The 16,150-nt window shown below is 29.4% G+C and overlaps 3 protein-coding genes across 11 annotated transcripts in view; 2 read left to right on the forward strand and 1 right to left on the reverse strand.

Moving 5' to 3' along the window:
* LOC125067601 (solute carrier family 12 member 4) overlaps positions 1-3,716 on the forward strand; it is a 343,127-nt gene extending 339,411 nt beyond the window's left edge. For 3 of the 7 annotated variants that reach the window (XM_047676273.1, XM_047676263.1, XM_047676281.1), the window contains exon 22: positions 49-3,716. In XM_047676273.1, the coding sequence (XP_047532229.1) occupies positions 49-140 (92 nt within the window). In that variant the 3' untranslated portion in view covers positions 141-3,716. The remainder of the gene's footprint in view (positions 1-48) is intronic. The other 4 variants (XM_047676307.1, XM_047676289.1, XM_047676297.1 and 1 more) reach the window with 2 other exon arrangements.
* Positions 3,717-3,902: 186 nt separating this feature from the next.
* LOC125065480 (FAST kinase domain-containing protein 3, mitochondrial-like) lies at positions 3,903-7,650 on the reverse strand. Its single transcript, XM_047673101.1, has one exon. The coding sequence runs from the start codon at positions 7,577-7,579 to the stop codon at positions 5,645-5,647; it is 1,935 nt and encodes a 644-aa protein (XP_047529057.1). The 5' UTR covers positions 7,580-7,650; the 3' UTR covers positions 3,903-5,644.
* A 660-nt stretch (positions 7,651-8,310) lies between these two features.
* On the forward strand, positions 8,311-15,335 carry LOC125067086 (trans-1,2-dihydrobenzene-1,2-diol dehydrogenase-like). Of its 3 annotated transcripts, XM_047675467.1 has the most exons (7): positions 8,311-8,387; positions 8,723-8,761; positions 10,044-10,251; positions 10,632-10,923; positions 11,086-11,332; positions 14,576-14,726; positions 15,007-15,335. In XM_047675467.1, exons 2-7 carry the CDS (start codon positions 8,741-8,743, stop codon positions 15,108-15,110), a joined length of 1,023 nt encoding a protein of 340 aa, XP_047531423.1. In that variant the 5' UTR covers positions 8,311-8,387; positions 8,723-8,740; the 3' UTR covers positions 15,111-15,335. The 3 variants fall into 3 exon arrangements, with proteins under 3 accessions (XP_047531423.1, XP_047531426.1, XP_047531432.1); XM_047675470.1 differs by lacking the exons at positions 8,311-8,387; positions 8,723-8,761 and adding an exon at positions 9,286-9,576; XM_047675476.1 differs by lacking the exons at positions 8,311-8,387; positions 8,723-8,761 and adding an exon at positions 9,463-9,484.
* Positions 15,336-16,150: the final 815 nt, after the last annotated feature.

The raw sequence follows: 16,150 nt of genomic DNA on the forward strand, positions 1-16,150 counted from the left end.
GAAAATAAAATATTTTTCTCTATTATTGATAACTTTTTAAAATTACAGATATGGAGTTCCTGGAGGTGTTGACGGAGGGTCTAGAGAAAGTGCTGATGGTTCGTGGAGGAGGACGCGAAGTGATCACTATCTACTCGTGAACGCGCACCGCTTATACTCTCGCCTCCGTAATATTAATCTTTTTACTACAGGAATATATGTTGAACTATCAGTGCAAACGTTCGCGCCTTCGAACGCAATTTACAAAAGTCTACGTGATATGTTCGTAAATGTTTCATACTCTGTTTTAAAGGATCTTAAACGGATCGAGATCGCGTCTTGTTGATCGTTATGTAAAATTAACAATCGCATAATAAACCTGCCGCGGATGATCGCAGAGCGGTCTGAATATTATGTTTAATAGTTCGTTTGTATAATATATCGTATTTACTTACGACTACTGAAATTATATTAATGTTCGTTTGACGTGTAAATGTTAGATTAGATCTAAATTTTGTTACATTTGATGCTTAGTGGTGATTTAATTAATAAAAATATATTCACTGTTGTATACATACATATGTGTGAAATATTCGTGAATCTTAAAGAGCCTTAACTTAGGTTAGCTCGACGTTTGTTCCGTTACTATTTAGATTAGTTGTAAGTGGGAATCTGACTAAAGTTACCGACACGCCTCTAAAGATTTTTAATGTATCTCTTTGATTTTTTTTTAATAATAACATTTATAATGTTGATGAAATTGTAGATAATTTACAATCATGGAATATTTTATCTAAATTAAATTAACTTTGTAAATAGTTATTTTGTTCTAAGAATATTGTCTGCTCAAGTTAAATATAACATGGGACTGAAGATTGATGAAATTTAAATGTTTACTTCCCGGATCATTGTAGAGACACTAGTCTAGTCATTTACAGACGATGCAAATTTGTTAACATTTTGACTACATTTTTTTTAATTGTTATTTTATTAATCATTTTATTTCAGATTTAGTATAACATACGCAATGTATATTTTACATGATATATATATATGTATTAATTTTCATAGTTAAGTAGAACATTGTACGACTTTTTCGTTTCGTTTTTATTCATAATGTCGAAACCTGAAAATTATTACGCACATTCGCGTAGTTAGCTGATTTCTTACTGTGATCATTTATATAATGTTTGTGTCATCTCTATTATAATGTAATTGACACCCATATACTTACAAAATGGGTGTTTTATTCATAAGAAAATTATAATTCTTCTTATATATAACGACTTAAAGGACTATGCTCCTTGTCAAGATTCTTAGTTATAAGGCCTACTATTAAGAAATGTTCGAAATACTATAAGTAATTACTGATATAAATCTGTCATTATCGAAAACGACTTTGCGTTGAGTACAGAGTAATGTAACAATTTCTTCTCACCTTTATACTTGCTAATGACAGATATTAAATACTATTAAAAACCGGTATTCGTAATATCTTTTAAGTACCAAAGTCAATGTTAGCTAAGCGATTTTAAAGGAATACTATTTAACATTTCATTTATTTGTCATTTAAAAAGACAAACCATTAAAAAACTACGTATTTCTATTGTGTCTCGGATAAATAATCTACATACTTAATCAAGTAAAATTGTCAATTTATGATTTTGGTGTCATTATATAAGAAATTAATGTAACGAGTATTAGGTTACTGCCAAATAGAAATCGATGTTGTAATTCCTAGTCCTTAAGCGATTAGGTAGTTAATTCTAAATTAATTCATCATTCGAAACTTCATAATAATAGTAAATTAGATTGATTGAAAGATAGTTAAGTATAGTGCATGATCAATTTTGCGAATATTAGATTATAAATTTAAATAGATTAATTATTATTAAATCCTCTGAATTATAGAAATTAAAAATCTTCGATGGCAGTAACGCTGTTTTGAAAAATAGGTAAACATCTAATTTGCAATGGACCTGTCTACGTTTACCTGAATATGTAATACCTATATCTTTCAGTATTAAATTGTTATGTCGACCGTACTACTCATAAAATCTAAGCAAAAACATAAGTGCAGTGACAGAATATATATCGATTATTGCTTTATTTTTCGAAACATTGATTAAATTAATACACCTTATTTAAGCTGCAGAATGTTTGAAATTTTGATAATTTTATTTAATATATAAAACTTCTATGTATTTAACTAAAAAAACTGCCCTAAAGTACTTGTATAACTAAAACCACAAAATCCGACGAATGTTAGTGACAGATTATTATGTTAACAACATTTATAATTAAAACCTTTTTAATCTTTGCATTTTTAATAAATGCTTTAAAAGCGAATAGTGCGTATTCTTAACGTGGCTTATATCGATAGAAAAACGATCGTTCCATTTTTTTTTTTTTTTCAAGGATGATTCTGTCACAACATTACCGGATTATTTGTGTTATTTTTCCGGCAATGTGAAAGAAGTATGAATGGCGACCATAAATTGTCAACAAAAAAGTATGCTTGTAGATAATTGTGCCGTGATTTTTAAGGTGATACATTTTGTGATGTTCATAATGGAATGGTACTTGAGGATTGAATAAACAGATTTCACTTAATAAAATTAAGTAGATATTATATCTATAACTAAATTTCAATATATTTAACGGATTCTTTAAAAGATTATAAATAGTAAAGCATATATACGTGGATGTGTTCTTCATCACTTAGTGATATAAAATATACAGAATCATTATAATGTTATAGTTGACATATCTTCATTTTAAAAAAACCATAAACAAAAATAAATATATTTATGAATAATCTATTCAACTGTTTTATGCCTATTAATAGGCACTGATAAATTTTTGAGTCGATGTTAGATTAAACCTAACGTCATTTCCTTTTCACGATTTGCACACTAAGATTTAAAAAAAAAAAACATTAAAAAACAAGATAAATTTTGTTTAATGTAAAACATTTTGACACAATTATAAAACGAAAAAATAAAAATTTCAATCGACCGCATTAAGTCCACCATTGTTATGTGCCAAAGTTCAAAATTAATCTAAAAAAATTAGATTCGGTGAGATTACCATAATAGAATCTACCAAGTAGAGTTACCATAAGATCATAAAACAATTTAAAGTTCATTGAACTTATGGGTATATTTACAATAGATTTTGAAAAAATATTGTGTGGTAGAAATATTAAGTTGACTAAAATAGTTTATACTTGTACACCATACGAAATGCACATAGATAAACCTAAATTTCAAATAGAAAGAAATATCGTGTTCGTATTTTCAATCTATATAAAGATACCTATTTCTAGGATAATTTAAAAAATAAACATTTAATGAATGTACCTAACTCTATCGAGTGTCTTGTAACTTAATGAATAAAAATTGTCTATTTTAGATTTTAGGCTGTGAGCCAGCGTAAAGTTTAAACACATTCATTAAAATTTTGATATTTCAAGCTAGAGTTGCTGTGATACACCATTTGGCTATAAAGTATAGAGTATTCGTTTCTGGCTATAGCTTTTATTGATAAAAGCTAAATATTTATCAATAAATGAAATAATATATTTGATTTTACTCAAATCTAGTTGCAAATATCATGATTTGTACTTCTGAACAACATTTCTAAATGAGAAATTACTTTGTTTCGAAAAAAATAAAAAAATTAATAGTGATGTAGAATAAATTCATATAATTTTTTAATTTGTTTAAATTAAACCTTTTGATCTACAAATTTATCAAAAACTATATAAGTTTTCAACTGTAAAAGCTATCTAATAAATTAATAAAATAATTATCTATTCAAATAATAATTCTAGTAAATTAGAAAGTGAGTAAATTTAAGGAAAATGTTATGAGTATAATAAAATAAATTATAATAATGAACGAATTATTTATTTAACACCCCCTATTCAATTCTAAGAATAAAATAAAAAAACAAAATACAATTTCGTATGAACTTTGAGATTTTCAATTTCTCTCCATCGTTGTCTATGCCAGTTATCTACACGAACAAAAACATGGAAGCAATACAATAGACAAGACGATATTTTAACCAGTGGAAATGAAAAAGAAAATTCATATCTCACTTTTTGTTACCTCGATTTAGTTCAAACTAACAAATTATGCCTTGAAATTAATTAAAACATCAATTCCTAAAAGAACCGTTTTGGTCATTTAGCTTTTTTCCTTTCGACTGACGATATCAATATTATCGAATAACTTAGAACATGACTATTGTAATGTTTAAACACAATTCCCTACAGTACGCTAGGTACAAGATTACAAAACAGAAAGTAATCGAAATAAAAACATTTAGGCATATATTCGAATAAAACAGTCAGAACTTATATTAAATGTTTGTATTTTTATATATATGCTAGTGATCGAAAACATGACTTATAAAATGTATATCAGGTATTCAAATGACGATTAGTATAACATTTTACTAACACTACCTCAATACGAAAAAGACTGTACATAATATATAATATTTTAAACAATCCAATAAATCAATTGGTCTGTACCGGACAACACTATAAACACCTAATTCGCTGCTTCAAAATGAAGTTTTCCAAAAACGCATAATTTTACTACTTACTTTTTTAAAAGGGGGTTACCGTTATTCCATAATGGCCGCGATTTAATGGAGGCTACGATGTTGATATATCAATAGTTTTAAAAATAAATCTTTTATAGAATATCGCTTACGCGAAGAGTTTTTACATTTAAGTGAGAGGAAGACAAAGAATTTGAAAAGTTTAAAAATAGATTATTACAAATTGTGACCCCTCTCAATTGCTTCTTCAAAACAAATTTCAGTAGTTTGACATGTAGGTATTTGTTCAACAAATTTTGGAATTTTTGTACATTATGTATATCACTAAAACGAGACTAGAAAAATAGTTCACTTATTTAAACTGTAAAATTGTATCATAATATCCATATATATATATCACAAAGTTGATGAATACTTTTAATATTTTTTAAAAATATATATATTTTTGTATTATAATATAAAAATACAATTTAACGAATATATTCTAAATTTAAGCTGATGATTTTTTCTATTATAAGTTTCAACTAATTCTTCTAACAATATAGAACTAAATATAAATTTTACTCAGAATATACAAATTCAAGTATCAGAATTACCACCTTTACAACAATAATTATCAAAATAGATAAAATATAATCATTAGGCAGGCCAGAGGTCTATTAATATGTGTTTGGTTCACTTATCACAAATGTTTGTTTATTAATCAATGTATCTACTTAAAGAAGAAAATTCAATGCAGTAAGAAGCACATCTGTAAATGAATTAAAACTTAACATATACACTATTTGTAGAAAAAAATCATTAATAAATGAACTGTTGTTATACTTACTATATATATATTACAACATATATAACTTCGTTTTATATGCTTTTTTTAATTTTAGAATTACATTAAAAAGGCAAAATTTATATATGAACCAAAGTTTAACCCATGAAACATGACATTATAAGATTAAAAGTGCATTAACAATTGATCTGATAACTAAACAACATAATAAAACTGATAAATATTTTATGTACTTACATTTCATTTTATATATAATTCCTGTTTACTAACATTAATATAACTTATTTTATAATCAAGATAATTTTACGAGCAAGGTTCAGCATTGTTGATTTTCTCTGTGAGATATTTCTCAAGTGATACCGTGTCATGAGATGTATAAAACTTACTAAGTGATGTGTACTTTAAGCTTACTACTTTGATACCCAGTATTTTTAATTGCTTTTTCTTCATGATCTGAGGGCCAATTAATTGTTCACAATCAAAACAATAATGGTCAGGCAAATGGATGAGAATAGCTATGCTACCATTTCTTATAGTTGGAGATTTCCAGTTAAAAGTATTATCGCCTTTTCCCACTGGGTGCAACATTACATCAATTAAGTATGTTTCATCAGAACAATAGTTTGGTAACACAATACCTGTTGATAATTCCATAGATCCACCAATTACAGACAAAATATTAACCTTAATCTTTTCTACAATATTTTTAATTCTACAGTCTTGCAACACTGGTTGAAACCATTGATCTTTTGGTAATAATGGACCGGAATATTCTTTACACTCTAATGATAAGGCCGTATCAATTAAATGAAGTTTTTTCAAAACATCATTATTATTTACTTTAGCTATATATTCTGGACTAAATATTTTGTATACCAACTTCAATGGGTATTGACCACAGTATATGTACGAAAGAATAATTGAACTCAGATCATCAGTATTAATTTTGTAACAATTATCCAGAAGAACATCTTCCACTGATGTCCAAAACTCAGGACTAGGACTTGAGTATAAATATCCAAATGGGTATATAAAAGACTTTAAAAAACTGGACGGCACCTGTTTTATGTTATTTAAAAAATATTGACTGCAGACATTGAGAATATGTTGATTGCACAATTGAAACTGCATACAATAATTCAAAATACCTATGACTAAAACCTGTGATTTGATTTTTGATCCTTTAAGTTTCAAGAACTTTTCAACAGCTGCCTCAACTTGCTGATCTGTGTACTTCAGCCGATTGAACTTTGTAATAATATCTAATAATTCATCATCATCTAAAGCATGGATGTTTGTATATAACCAATGTCCCAAAACAGGGAAAGACTGCAATGAAAAGTATTTTTCTGTAATGAAAATATTAATAATATCTTGCATAGCTTGAACTTTGATTTTAGACCATAATTCAGATAATTTCAGTTCTAGTAACGCTACAATAGTTTTTTTGCTGACTCTCAATCCTGGCAGAACTGCAAAGACATGCACAATATTAGTTTCATTTATCTCTTTCTCCTTATCAACAAATCCAACCCACAACTTATCAATAGTTTCTGAATATTTTTGTTGATTATTATTTTTAATTAGGAACAATGCGAAGTCACACAATTGTTCTAAAGTTAACTTATTGTCAATTACTCTTAAAAATAACTCATCGCAAAACTTGTGTTTATGAGGTTCCATAACCAATGATGTTGTCCTGAGTACATTAAGTATTGTTTGGGTGTCTTCAGTCTTCATAACAACTTTTAACAATTTTTCTAATATAGCACCTTTAGCAAAATTTATATGAATATTTTCTGTTTTTGGCACATACAAGTTTCCATCTTTTTCTAAGTCATATATCCTTTCAATAGCTCCTAATGCAATATTTGGAGTAATTTTAGTACATTTTGTTATTAATGAAAAAACTTCACGTAAATCCATGCATTGCTTAAACTCTTCTTGTATCAGATGATAACTGAGAGAGTCATTTGTAGCTCGTGGAGTTTCGGTCGACGGAGGGACATTTAAATCTGCTAGATCTTTCAATTTCCTTACAACAACTGGTAATTCATGTACATTGAATCCATTCTCTATTAAAATCGTGCTGTTACTAAATTCTGGATCATAAAATTTCTCGTCACTAAACGTACGAGTAAAATAAGTGTAAATCGATGAGAGCGAATTGCAATTGTTTGCACATGATAAAACATTGTTTCTTGCTTTTGAATACGATCGCCACAAAATAAATGACATTTCTAGTAGAAATGCAAGCAAGCAAATAATAATTCTCAGAAGAAAATTAAAAATGTAATGTAACTACGACATTATTTATTGAGCCATTTTATGTCAATAAAAACGTCATAACAATAATACTTAAATGTCAAAACAGATAAGATTAAGTTATTGATATGTCACTGTCATACTGTCATTACATCTGTATCCCAAGTGTTGTACGTAATTATTGTGGTAACTGATGACTGAGTAGCCTTATATTCAAATAATTCACTGCTATTTTTTTCGTAGACAGTTTATTAGGAATGAGGTATACAATATATGCTAAAATTGTATATAGGCGGAAATTCACATTGCGATTACAAATTTAGTTTTGTAAGGATTTGTATGATTTCAATGATATACAACAGTGATCACGCTGACTAAGATAATACAGCTCATATACATAATACAACCCGCAGTTTTGTTCAACAACATATATAGTAACACTTGTTTGACATTGGAATACATTTGTATGAAAATATGGTGCATTGGAGTGCGGTACCATTGGTTAATTACAAAAAGAACACTACGAATGTTTTTAATTTAATTTGTAATTAAATAGATTCTGCTAGTTGACTAATGTAATCGACCCCACAAAAGACGCTAACAGGGCGCAGATTATTTTGCCAGAGATGACAAATGTCAATTTGTCATATACTGCCATTTCTGATTTTTCAAATGTCAATTGTTATTTGTCATTGTCAGTCGTCTCGTGATCTGTTGTGATGGTAGTCGTCAGTCGTAGTTATAATAATTAGCTCGTAGTGACTACTATTATTTAAATAAGGTAAGTAAAGTTTTAAATTAACAATAATTTAAAAATAATGCTTTTTTTACTTCTATAATAACTCCAAATGTCTAGTAATTCTTTGTGTTCATGTATATATGACTCTAAATTTTTTTTTTTTATATATTTTAATTTTGGTTAACGTAAAATAATTAAATATCATTTAGTGTCCTTAAATTAGGATATAAAAAAAAGTTGATTTCATTCACCTCGTTATTTAATTAATCTTTAATCTATTTGACTTAAAAACATGCTATTTCTAATTAAGTTGTTAACACAAAAAGCAAATCATGTGCTACTGAATAAATTAACTTTATCTCTATATCATATTACAGAAACAAGAAAATAAAAATATGCCAGAACAAACAAAAATTGTAAGTAAACAAAGTAATAAACATTACTTAATAATTCCTAATTATTTTAAACATAATTTAACTTTATATTCTACTATATTAAAATGAATGGATTGAAAAATTTTAAGTGATTTTATTGAATTTTAGACTTCATAGAAATTTACCATAAATTAAAACCTTAGATTTAAAATGTAATGTAATCTATTTATAATTTACAAGATGCCAATTTGAATATGTAAAAAAAGGCACATAAATATGTAATGATATATATAACAGAATGATAAATGAGTGGAGTCAGTTTATTATGCTGATTGTGTTTAATTAACTATGTATTTTAATTGCAAAAAATTAAAAAATACCACGTTTCTTGCTAGTCCTTGTTAGTGTAATATGATTAATTTATTTCAAATAACTATATTTTGTGTTTATTGATTTTTAAGATCTCACAAAATAAATATTTGGAGGGCAACAAGAAACAGTATCATGTTCTTCTCATTATAGTTTTAGTTTATAATATATTTTTAAAATTAGCTTACTTGTATTCATTTTTTTAAAAAAGTAGTAATTATTTTACTTTGTTTATTATAAACATTTGTAATTTTGTTTATGACATGGACTAAATGCTATGTTTACAGTTTAACAAACCATCAAAACATTGTCAATCGTAATAAAAGTATTGTAAACAAACATTGTTACAGATATACCAAACATTGTGATAAGTAATACAAACAATTACTAATCAAGGTACTTGACCAATTGAAATGCTCTCTTTTATTGTCAGCAATTATGTATAGAGGACATTAATATACAAGGTCTAACAAATACCTTATTCTATGGTAGGAATCTCAGTACAATATTAAATGTAATGCAGATAAGAGGTGTTAAGATTATTATTTATTTATCTTTGATAAGAACTTGTTCTTTTTATCTAATTTTATCAATTTTTTCGCGATATATATACTTGTTATTACATATATGAAGGTGTTTACATAGATGTCAATTGAGGCAGTGTTGGGTTACGCTAGTTATGTAACTGCTAAATTGCATATTGAATTTCATATAAAAGCACAATTGTCTAGAACTCTCCCATTTTGCATATTCAGCTTGCTCTATGCTTAGACTATCATTACATATATAGTAATCCCTTTTATACAAGTGTTATCTTTATACGGTTTACCTTATCATAAGAAATTTGATAATTAAATACAGACGTTATAATAAGTGCCAGTATATGTTGGTATGCTTGTGTATTCCTAGATCGACAATAGTGTAACTTTTTAATTCGTGTTGAACGTTATTTTAGATGGGTAAACAGTTAAAATGGGGGATAGCTGGAGTGGGTATGATCACTCACGATTTCCTGACAGCAATGGCATCCTTGCCGGCTGAACAACACAAGGTCGTTGCCATCGCTGGCAAAGACCTAGATCGTGTTCACAGATTGGCCACGCTCCACAATATCGACACGGCCTATGAAGGTTACGAATCCATTGCAGCCGACACCGACGTTGGTATGTTTAGTGTTATTTCGTCTCTTGCATACAATTTGTACATTTTGTATAATATTTCCTACTCCGGACACACCAAACTAACGTTCGATTTTCCTGTTCCTTATCAGTCATTCCTCGCGGATCTAACGTCAAGGGCGCTTAGGGCAATTCTAATTTTCCTTCTATACAGAAACTATCGCTGGCATGAATTGATCTTAACCTTGCACATATGTATCTCGTGGACTTATCTCGCGATGCTAGTTCAAATTTCTTTATTTTGAATACTAAAACAATATACGATGCCCTCATTATTTTACGTCACAATTATTATTATTATTTATCTTTCGTTCTTTTTAAATAATTTTGGTTTAATTTTCTGGCATGTCGCATTTTATTTTCAGACATAGTTTTCGTCAGCGTCCTTAATTTACAGCATTTTGATGTAGCAAAAATAATGTTAGAAAACGGTAAACACGTGTTGTGTGAAAAGCCTATGGGTATGTCATACAAGCAGACAAAAAGTTTAGTGGACTTGGCGCGCGAAAAAAAACTCTTTCTCCTCGAGGGGATGTGGTCGAGGTTCTTTCCTGCTTATGATGCTTTAGACAAGCACATTGCGAGTGGTGGGCTTGGAGACATATATCATGTAAACATACAATTTGGGGTTGAAATTAACGACATTGAGAGGAATTTGTAAGACATTTTTATTTTCATACTCTGCTGATACATCACATATATCTATGGTCTATTTGCTTTATTTAACACATTTATTTTATTCACATCGTTCATTTTTTTTTACAAATGACACATTTCTTCTTAAGTTATTAATTATAATAAAACCATTAATTATTTCAGAATGAAAGATTTAGGTGGCGGCGTTGTGCTGGACTTGGGTATTTACATGTTACAACTTTTGCAATTCGTGTACAAGGAGCCGCCAGCGGACATCATGTGTACGGGGCACTTGAGTAAGACCGGCGTTGACGAGTCCATATCTTGTGCTATAAAGTATAAGGACGGAAAAACTGCGACTATAGCGGCTCATACACGAGCAACTATGGCCAACCGAGCTGAGATCACGGGAACGAAAGGGACACTTTTGGTGAGTAATGTTAAACTTCAGCAGATACAGGACTTAATTACCTACTAACTTTTATAGTTATATATACATGCATAAACTGCCTTGTTTTTTTTTAATTCAGAGCTCGGCAATTCCTTATATCAATCTGACCATAGATAGATATTCCTAAACATTAGTTTTCAGTCAATTTAAAAAAAGAAAGAGCTTATATGTTTTTCAGCAATTGGGCTGGATTTTGTTTTATTCTTACATAATGTGACCATTTTCGTTTGTTTTAACCGCCCTATATTTAGAGGGATTTGGCAGAGATCACATCCTTTTTTATCCAATTCAATTTAGTAGATTCTTAGTTATGGTAATGCATTTAAATTAAAAATTAAGAAGAGTAAACACTTACTCACATTTTCCCAATTGCCGAAAACTTGAACGCAAACTATTTGACACTATACTGACAATATAACTGAGGAATTTTAATTTTGTATTTTAAATTTCGTTAGATCCTCCACTCGCAAGCGCAACTTGAAGTTAGTAGATAATGAAAAAATAGTTTTTTTTTAATTAATCTATAAAGTCAATTTTAAATTTGGATATGGTTTGAAGTAACTTTATTGTGACTAATTTATTTTTAAGACACATGTCTTTACAAACGTATTTTAATATGTGTAGTGATATTATCGAGAAAGTATTATAATTAATTATATTTTTAAATACCTTTCTGTAAGTCACTTTTTTCTTTAGGCAACTATTTACTTTTAATCTGATCGTAGATTAAAGTTTGAGTCGGGGCGGTTGCTCTCTGACCTCTGTCTTAATAGCCGTTTTAAGCACAGAATTTAATTTAGTTATGTATTTAGACGATTCAAAAGCTTGTCTAAAATCTCCTCAAGTAAAGTTTAATATAATTTTCATTGCATGGTATTTTTTTTAACCTCTCTTTACGACTATTAATTAGGGCATACATTTAAACTGGGACACAATATTGATATAACCGGTGACGTCAGTTGGCGTCGTTCGTTTCGGCGCCCGTCACCACCCGTCGCGGCCCGATGTCGCCCGTTGTCGCCCGTTGTCAATTATCGCATCGTCGCTCATCGTCGCCATGCATGGGACGAAGACTCGTATTATATATACGTTGACATAGATTGTATGCTATTCCAGAAAGTTAACAGCTCACCTTAACAACGATTGTTTCTCACATGATCGTAGAGCGTTTACTTGTGTACTCGCCCTATCTTCTCATCTATCCTTATTTTAAAAATTGAATGGTTATATCTCTATTTAGATACGAAATATATATTTGTTTATTTCTTGCATAAAAAGATTATAAAATTATTCGAGTTATTTAAATAACAAGTTTATGAATAAAACGTCATTAAAAGGATCTATTGAATAATCATATATAAATAAAAAAAATGAAGGTAGAAATAAATATGTTATAAATTCACAGCTATAATAAGAATCTTCGCGAAGATTCACCCGCATTCATAGCGGCCAATCTCAAGAACGATTAGCCTCTGAGCAAAATATATTTTAATGCTTGCGCAAACAGATCCACTCTAATTTACAATCCTTTGGAACCGCAATCCAATCTGAATGAGGAGATGCAGGCCCCACGAATGTTTTTTTATCTCTAATACTGTAGAGAGTAAGAAAAGTAAAAAAGTCGATTACCGACATCTGTACGATTAGATCTTTTAAACCACGCAATGGATTGTAATGCTATTCTCGTTAATAAACAGAGTGCTTGAAGGGAAGGTTTATAAAACACGCTTATGATAGTTGAGAAAAGTCGATAATTTTAACTTTCCTAACCGGAAAACAACAATATTTTTTAATGTTTGTTCTTCAATCGTATAGTTACATGTAGACCCTTATTGTATTCGTGTGAAACCGGGACGATTTTCTAGTTAATTATAATACGTAACCATTTACCGCTAATTAGGTTCTAACTCCGTTTACATTTGTATGTTGTAATGCAATTTCAATAATTGATATCTTATATATTTACATTAAACATACTTACGTAGGTTGGCATTTCTTGAGTGACATTAATTTACCCACAAAAATAAAACTGTGCTGAAATGAAATATGCCGAAATGATTATCTAAATTTGCTGTCGTACGTAGTGTACATAGTGTTCAAAAATATTCTCAATATTCGATACAATCGCTTACGATACGATCGATACGAATATACCTAATTAATAAGTCGTGTATTGACATTTAATTAGCAATGCCTTTAATTTATAACTAATATTCAATTTATAATTTAGTTAGGATCAAATATGCGTCTTCGACATCGCAGCACATACAATACCATTGCGCCAATAGAATATAATTATTGTAACACAAAAGTTTGCAAATAACACGAGCGACTCGTTAAGTTTCATTGTAAATACTTTTGTAATCGGGTTATTAAGAATTGTATGTTCCTTTGGTTCTAAATATAAGAACTAATGGTTCGTAACTTATCGCTGATGACTTCATACATTTCTAAATAGCTATAGTTATTTATGTATATTTTCCCGTATTGTTTAGTCTTTTCAAAGTTTACTATTCATAAAAAATATTAACGCATAACGTGCATATGAATTTGTTATAAAAATAAATAGAAGCGTATATAGCTGTGACAGATTGATAATTTGGGAACATCGAAGTGAATTTATTATAGACTAGCTAGAATATAAAACAAAGTTCCAAACCTCGTTTTACTCCCTTAGAGGTAGAGTTTCGTAAAATCAGTCCTGAGCGGGTGTCTACACCCTATAAGGAACCTACCTGTACAATTTCAAGTTTTTGGATGTTATAGTTTCTGTGACATTGTGATTAAGCAATGAGTGGTATTTTGATTTTCTATCCATAGATTATGAACCTGTTCCCTGTTGCTTTGCCCGGGCGTGTGGGGCGAGTTGCGATCTTAGGTAGCCTACGACCTTTCTGTACGAGTAGACGTGATAGCGTGAAAAACAAATTATTCTATTCAATTGATACACTTTGAAATGCTAGCGAAATTTTCTCGACAAAAAAGCAATATTTTATAGGGTACCAGAAATCAGAATTTTGACCTAAAATAGTATAAAGTAGCTACGACACCAAGGAGACAGTTGATCATCATTATTATTAGATTGTTATAGATAGTAAATACAAACATAATTAATGTTATCAATAATTAATGCTATAAAGCCTTCAGCTACAATATTTATACAAGTGGTATACTTTGCATAAATATGTATTTAAAATGGTATGTTAATTTTTTTATTTTTAGTTGGACTACTTCTGGTGCCCGACTGTTCTCCACATATCGGCGGCTAACATTACGGAATGGACTTTACCTAAAGGCAAATATAAATTTCACTTCCATAATAGTGCCGGTCTCAGCTACGAAATACAGGAATGCTGGGATTGTATCAGTCAAGGTAATTATAAACTTAATCTTTCGTATATATATTTTTAGATATCAACATAATATTTTCGTGACCGATCTCAATAAACGATTTCCGAAACTCTAAAGCAGATAAAAATATGAGAGAAAGGAGACCCTACTGATTATTTATGTATTACGAAACATTCCCATCTACCAAATCTGCTTTTGTGGGTACTTAATTATTTTAAGAAACTCAAGTCCGTTAAAACAAAAACAAATCAAAGATTTTAAATTATAATGCAAATGATATAATATTAAAATGCTCGTTCCAGGTTTGCTAGAAAGTCCAAAAATGAATTTAGACGAGAGTATACTCCTCTCGAAGCTGAGCGACACAATGAGGACGCAACTGGGAGTACTCGATAATGCACTTTAATGTAATAAAATAAAGATCAAAATAAATAAATGCCAGTATAGTATAAATTTAGGCTAGACTCGGTGGATACGATGTGATTACGAGAACAGATATAGATTTTTAAATTCCATTAATCATGTTCACCGTACAAGTACAGTATTTACCTCAACTAACTGTGATTCAAGTGTGTTGTGACACGTATTATAATATTATATATTTTAAAAATATACATGCTAATTTATTGTACTCGAATGTTTTATTTGCAAATGATTGAATACTATTTTTATCGATTGCAGTGTTCTGCGTGCGTTCGAACTACTTAAAGTTTATTAACATGATTAGATGTTAATTGTCAGACACGACGTTGTCGAGAATTTATTTTAAAATATTAAAATTGTTGTATGGGTGTGTGAGTGTTTGTTGATTATTATGTTTTACAATTAAAGTTGAGCGAACGGATTTAAATAAAATTTGTATCGATTAATTATAATCGATTTTCTATTATTTGTTTGACATACAACGCACAACATAAAACGGTGTGTCTAACGGGATAAAATGATACAGATAAATTCTTTATAGGACATAGGTGAGCACTAAACGAGGATATTTGAAAATTCTCCTGAAAGGCTAGTTAAACGGAGACTGGAAGTTAGTAGTCAATTCATAATTTCTAACTTTTGTTTTATTTATAAATTAAAAACATGTGACAGTGGTTTTGAACTTCCAATCAATTTTCAACGCGTTGGGTGTTTTCCTGCGTTTGTGTACGCGAGCATTTTCATTCCTTTTACCTTCAGAATCACACGATCACGATTGGTTACATGCTGTCCGAGGCAAAGGAGTGTCCGTAGTCGACTACAAAAAATAAGTTAGTTTTGATCCTGACATGTTCGTCGAAAACGAGACTTTAAATTGTTTCTTAAACAAGTTCGTGTAGTCTAGTCTAGTGAGTCACTAAATACGATATTGCTATAAATTATATACATGAAAATAACGTGTCCAATATAAAATATATACATAGTTAATATCAGAAACACCATACCTTAGTGATGTAACATCTT

This window comes from Vanessa atalanta, chromosome 1 (assembly GCF_905147765.1).
Source record: "Vanessa atalanta chromosome 1, ilVanAtal1.2, whole genome shotgun sequence".
In the NCBI taxonomy this organism is placed as follows: domain Eukaryota; kingdom Metazoa; phylum Arthropoda; class Insecta; order Lepidoptera; family Nymphalidae; genus Vanessa; species Vanessa atalanta.

Excerpts from the sequence above, each read along its gene's own strand:
- LOC125067086 (XM_047675467.1), top strand. The coding sequence starts at position 8,741 with ATGCCAGAACAAACAAAAATT. Across the intron at positions 8,762-10,043 it reads TGCCAGAACAAACAAAAATT|ATGGGTAAACAGTTAAAATG; the intron begins GTAAGTAAACAA and ends ACGTTATTTTAG. Across the intron at positions 10,252-10,631 it reads TGCAGCCGACACCGACGTTG|ACATAGTTTTCGTCAGCGTC; the intron begins GTATGTTTAGTG and ends TTTTATTTTCAG.
- LOC125065480 (XM_047673101.1), bottom strand. The coding sequence starts at position 7,579 with ATGTCATTTATTTTGTGGCGATCGTATTCAAAAGCAAGAAACAATGTT.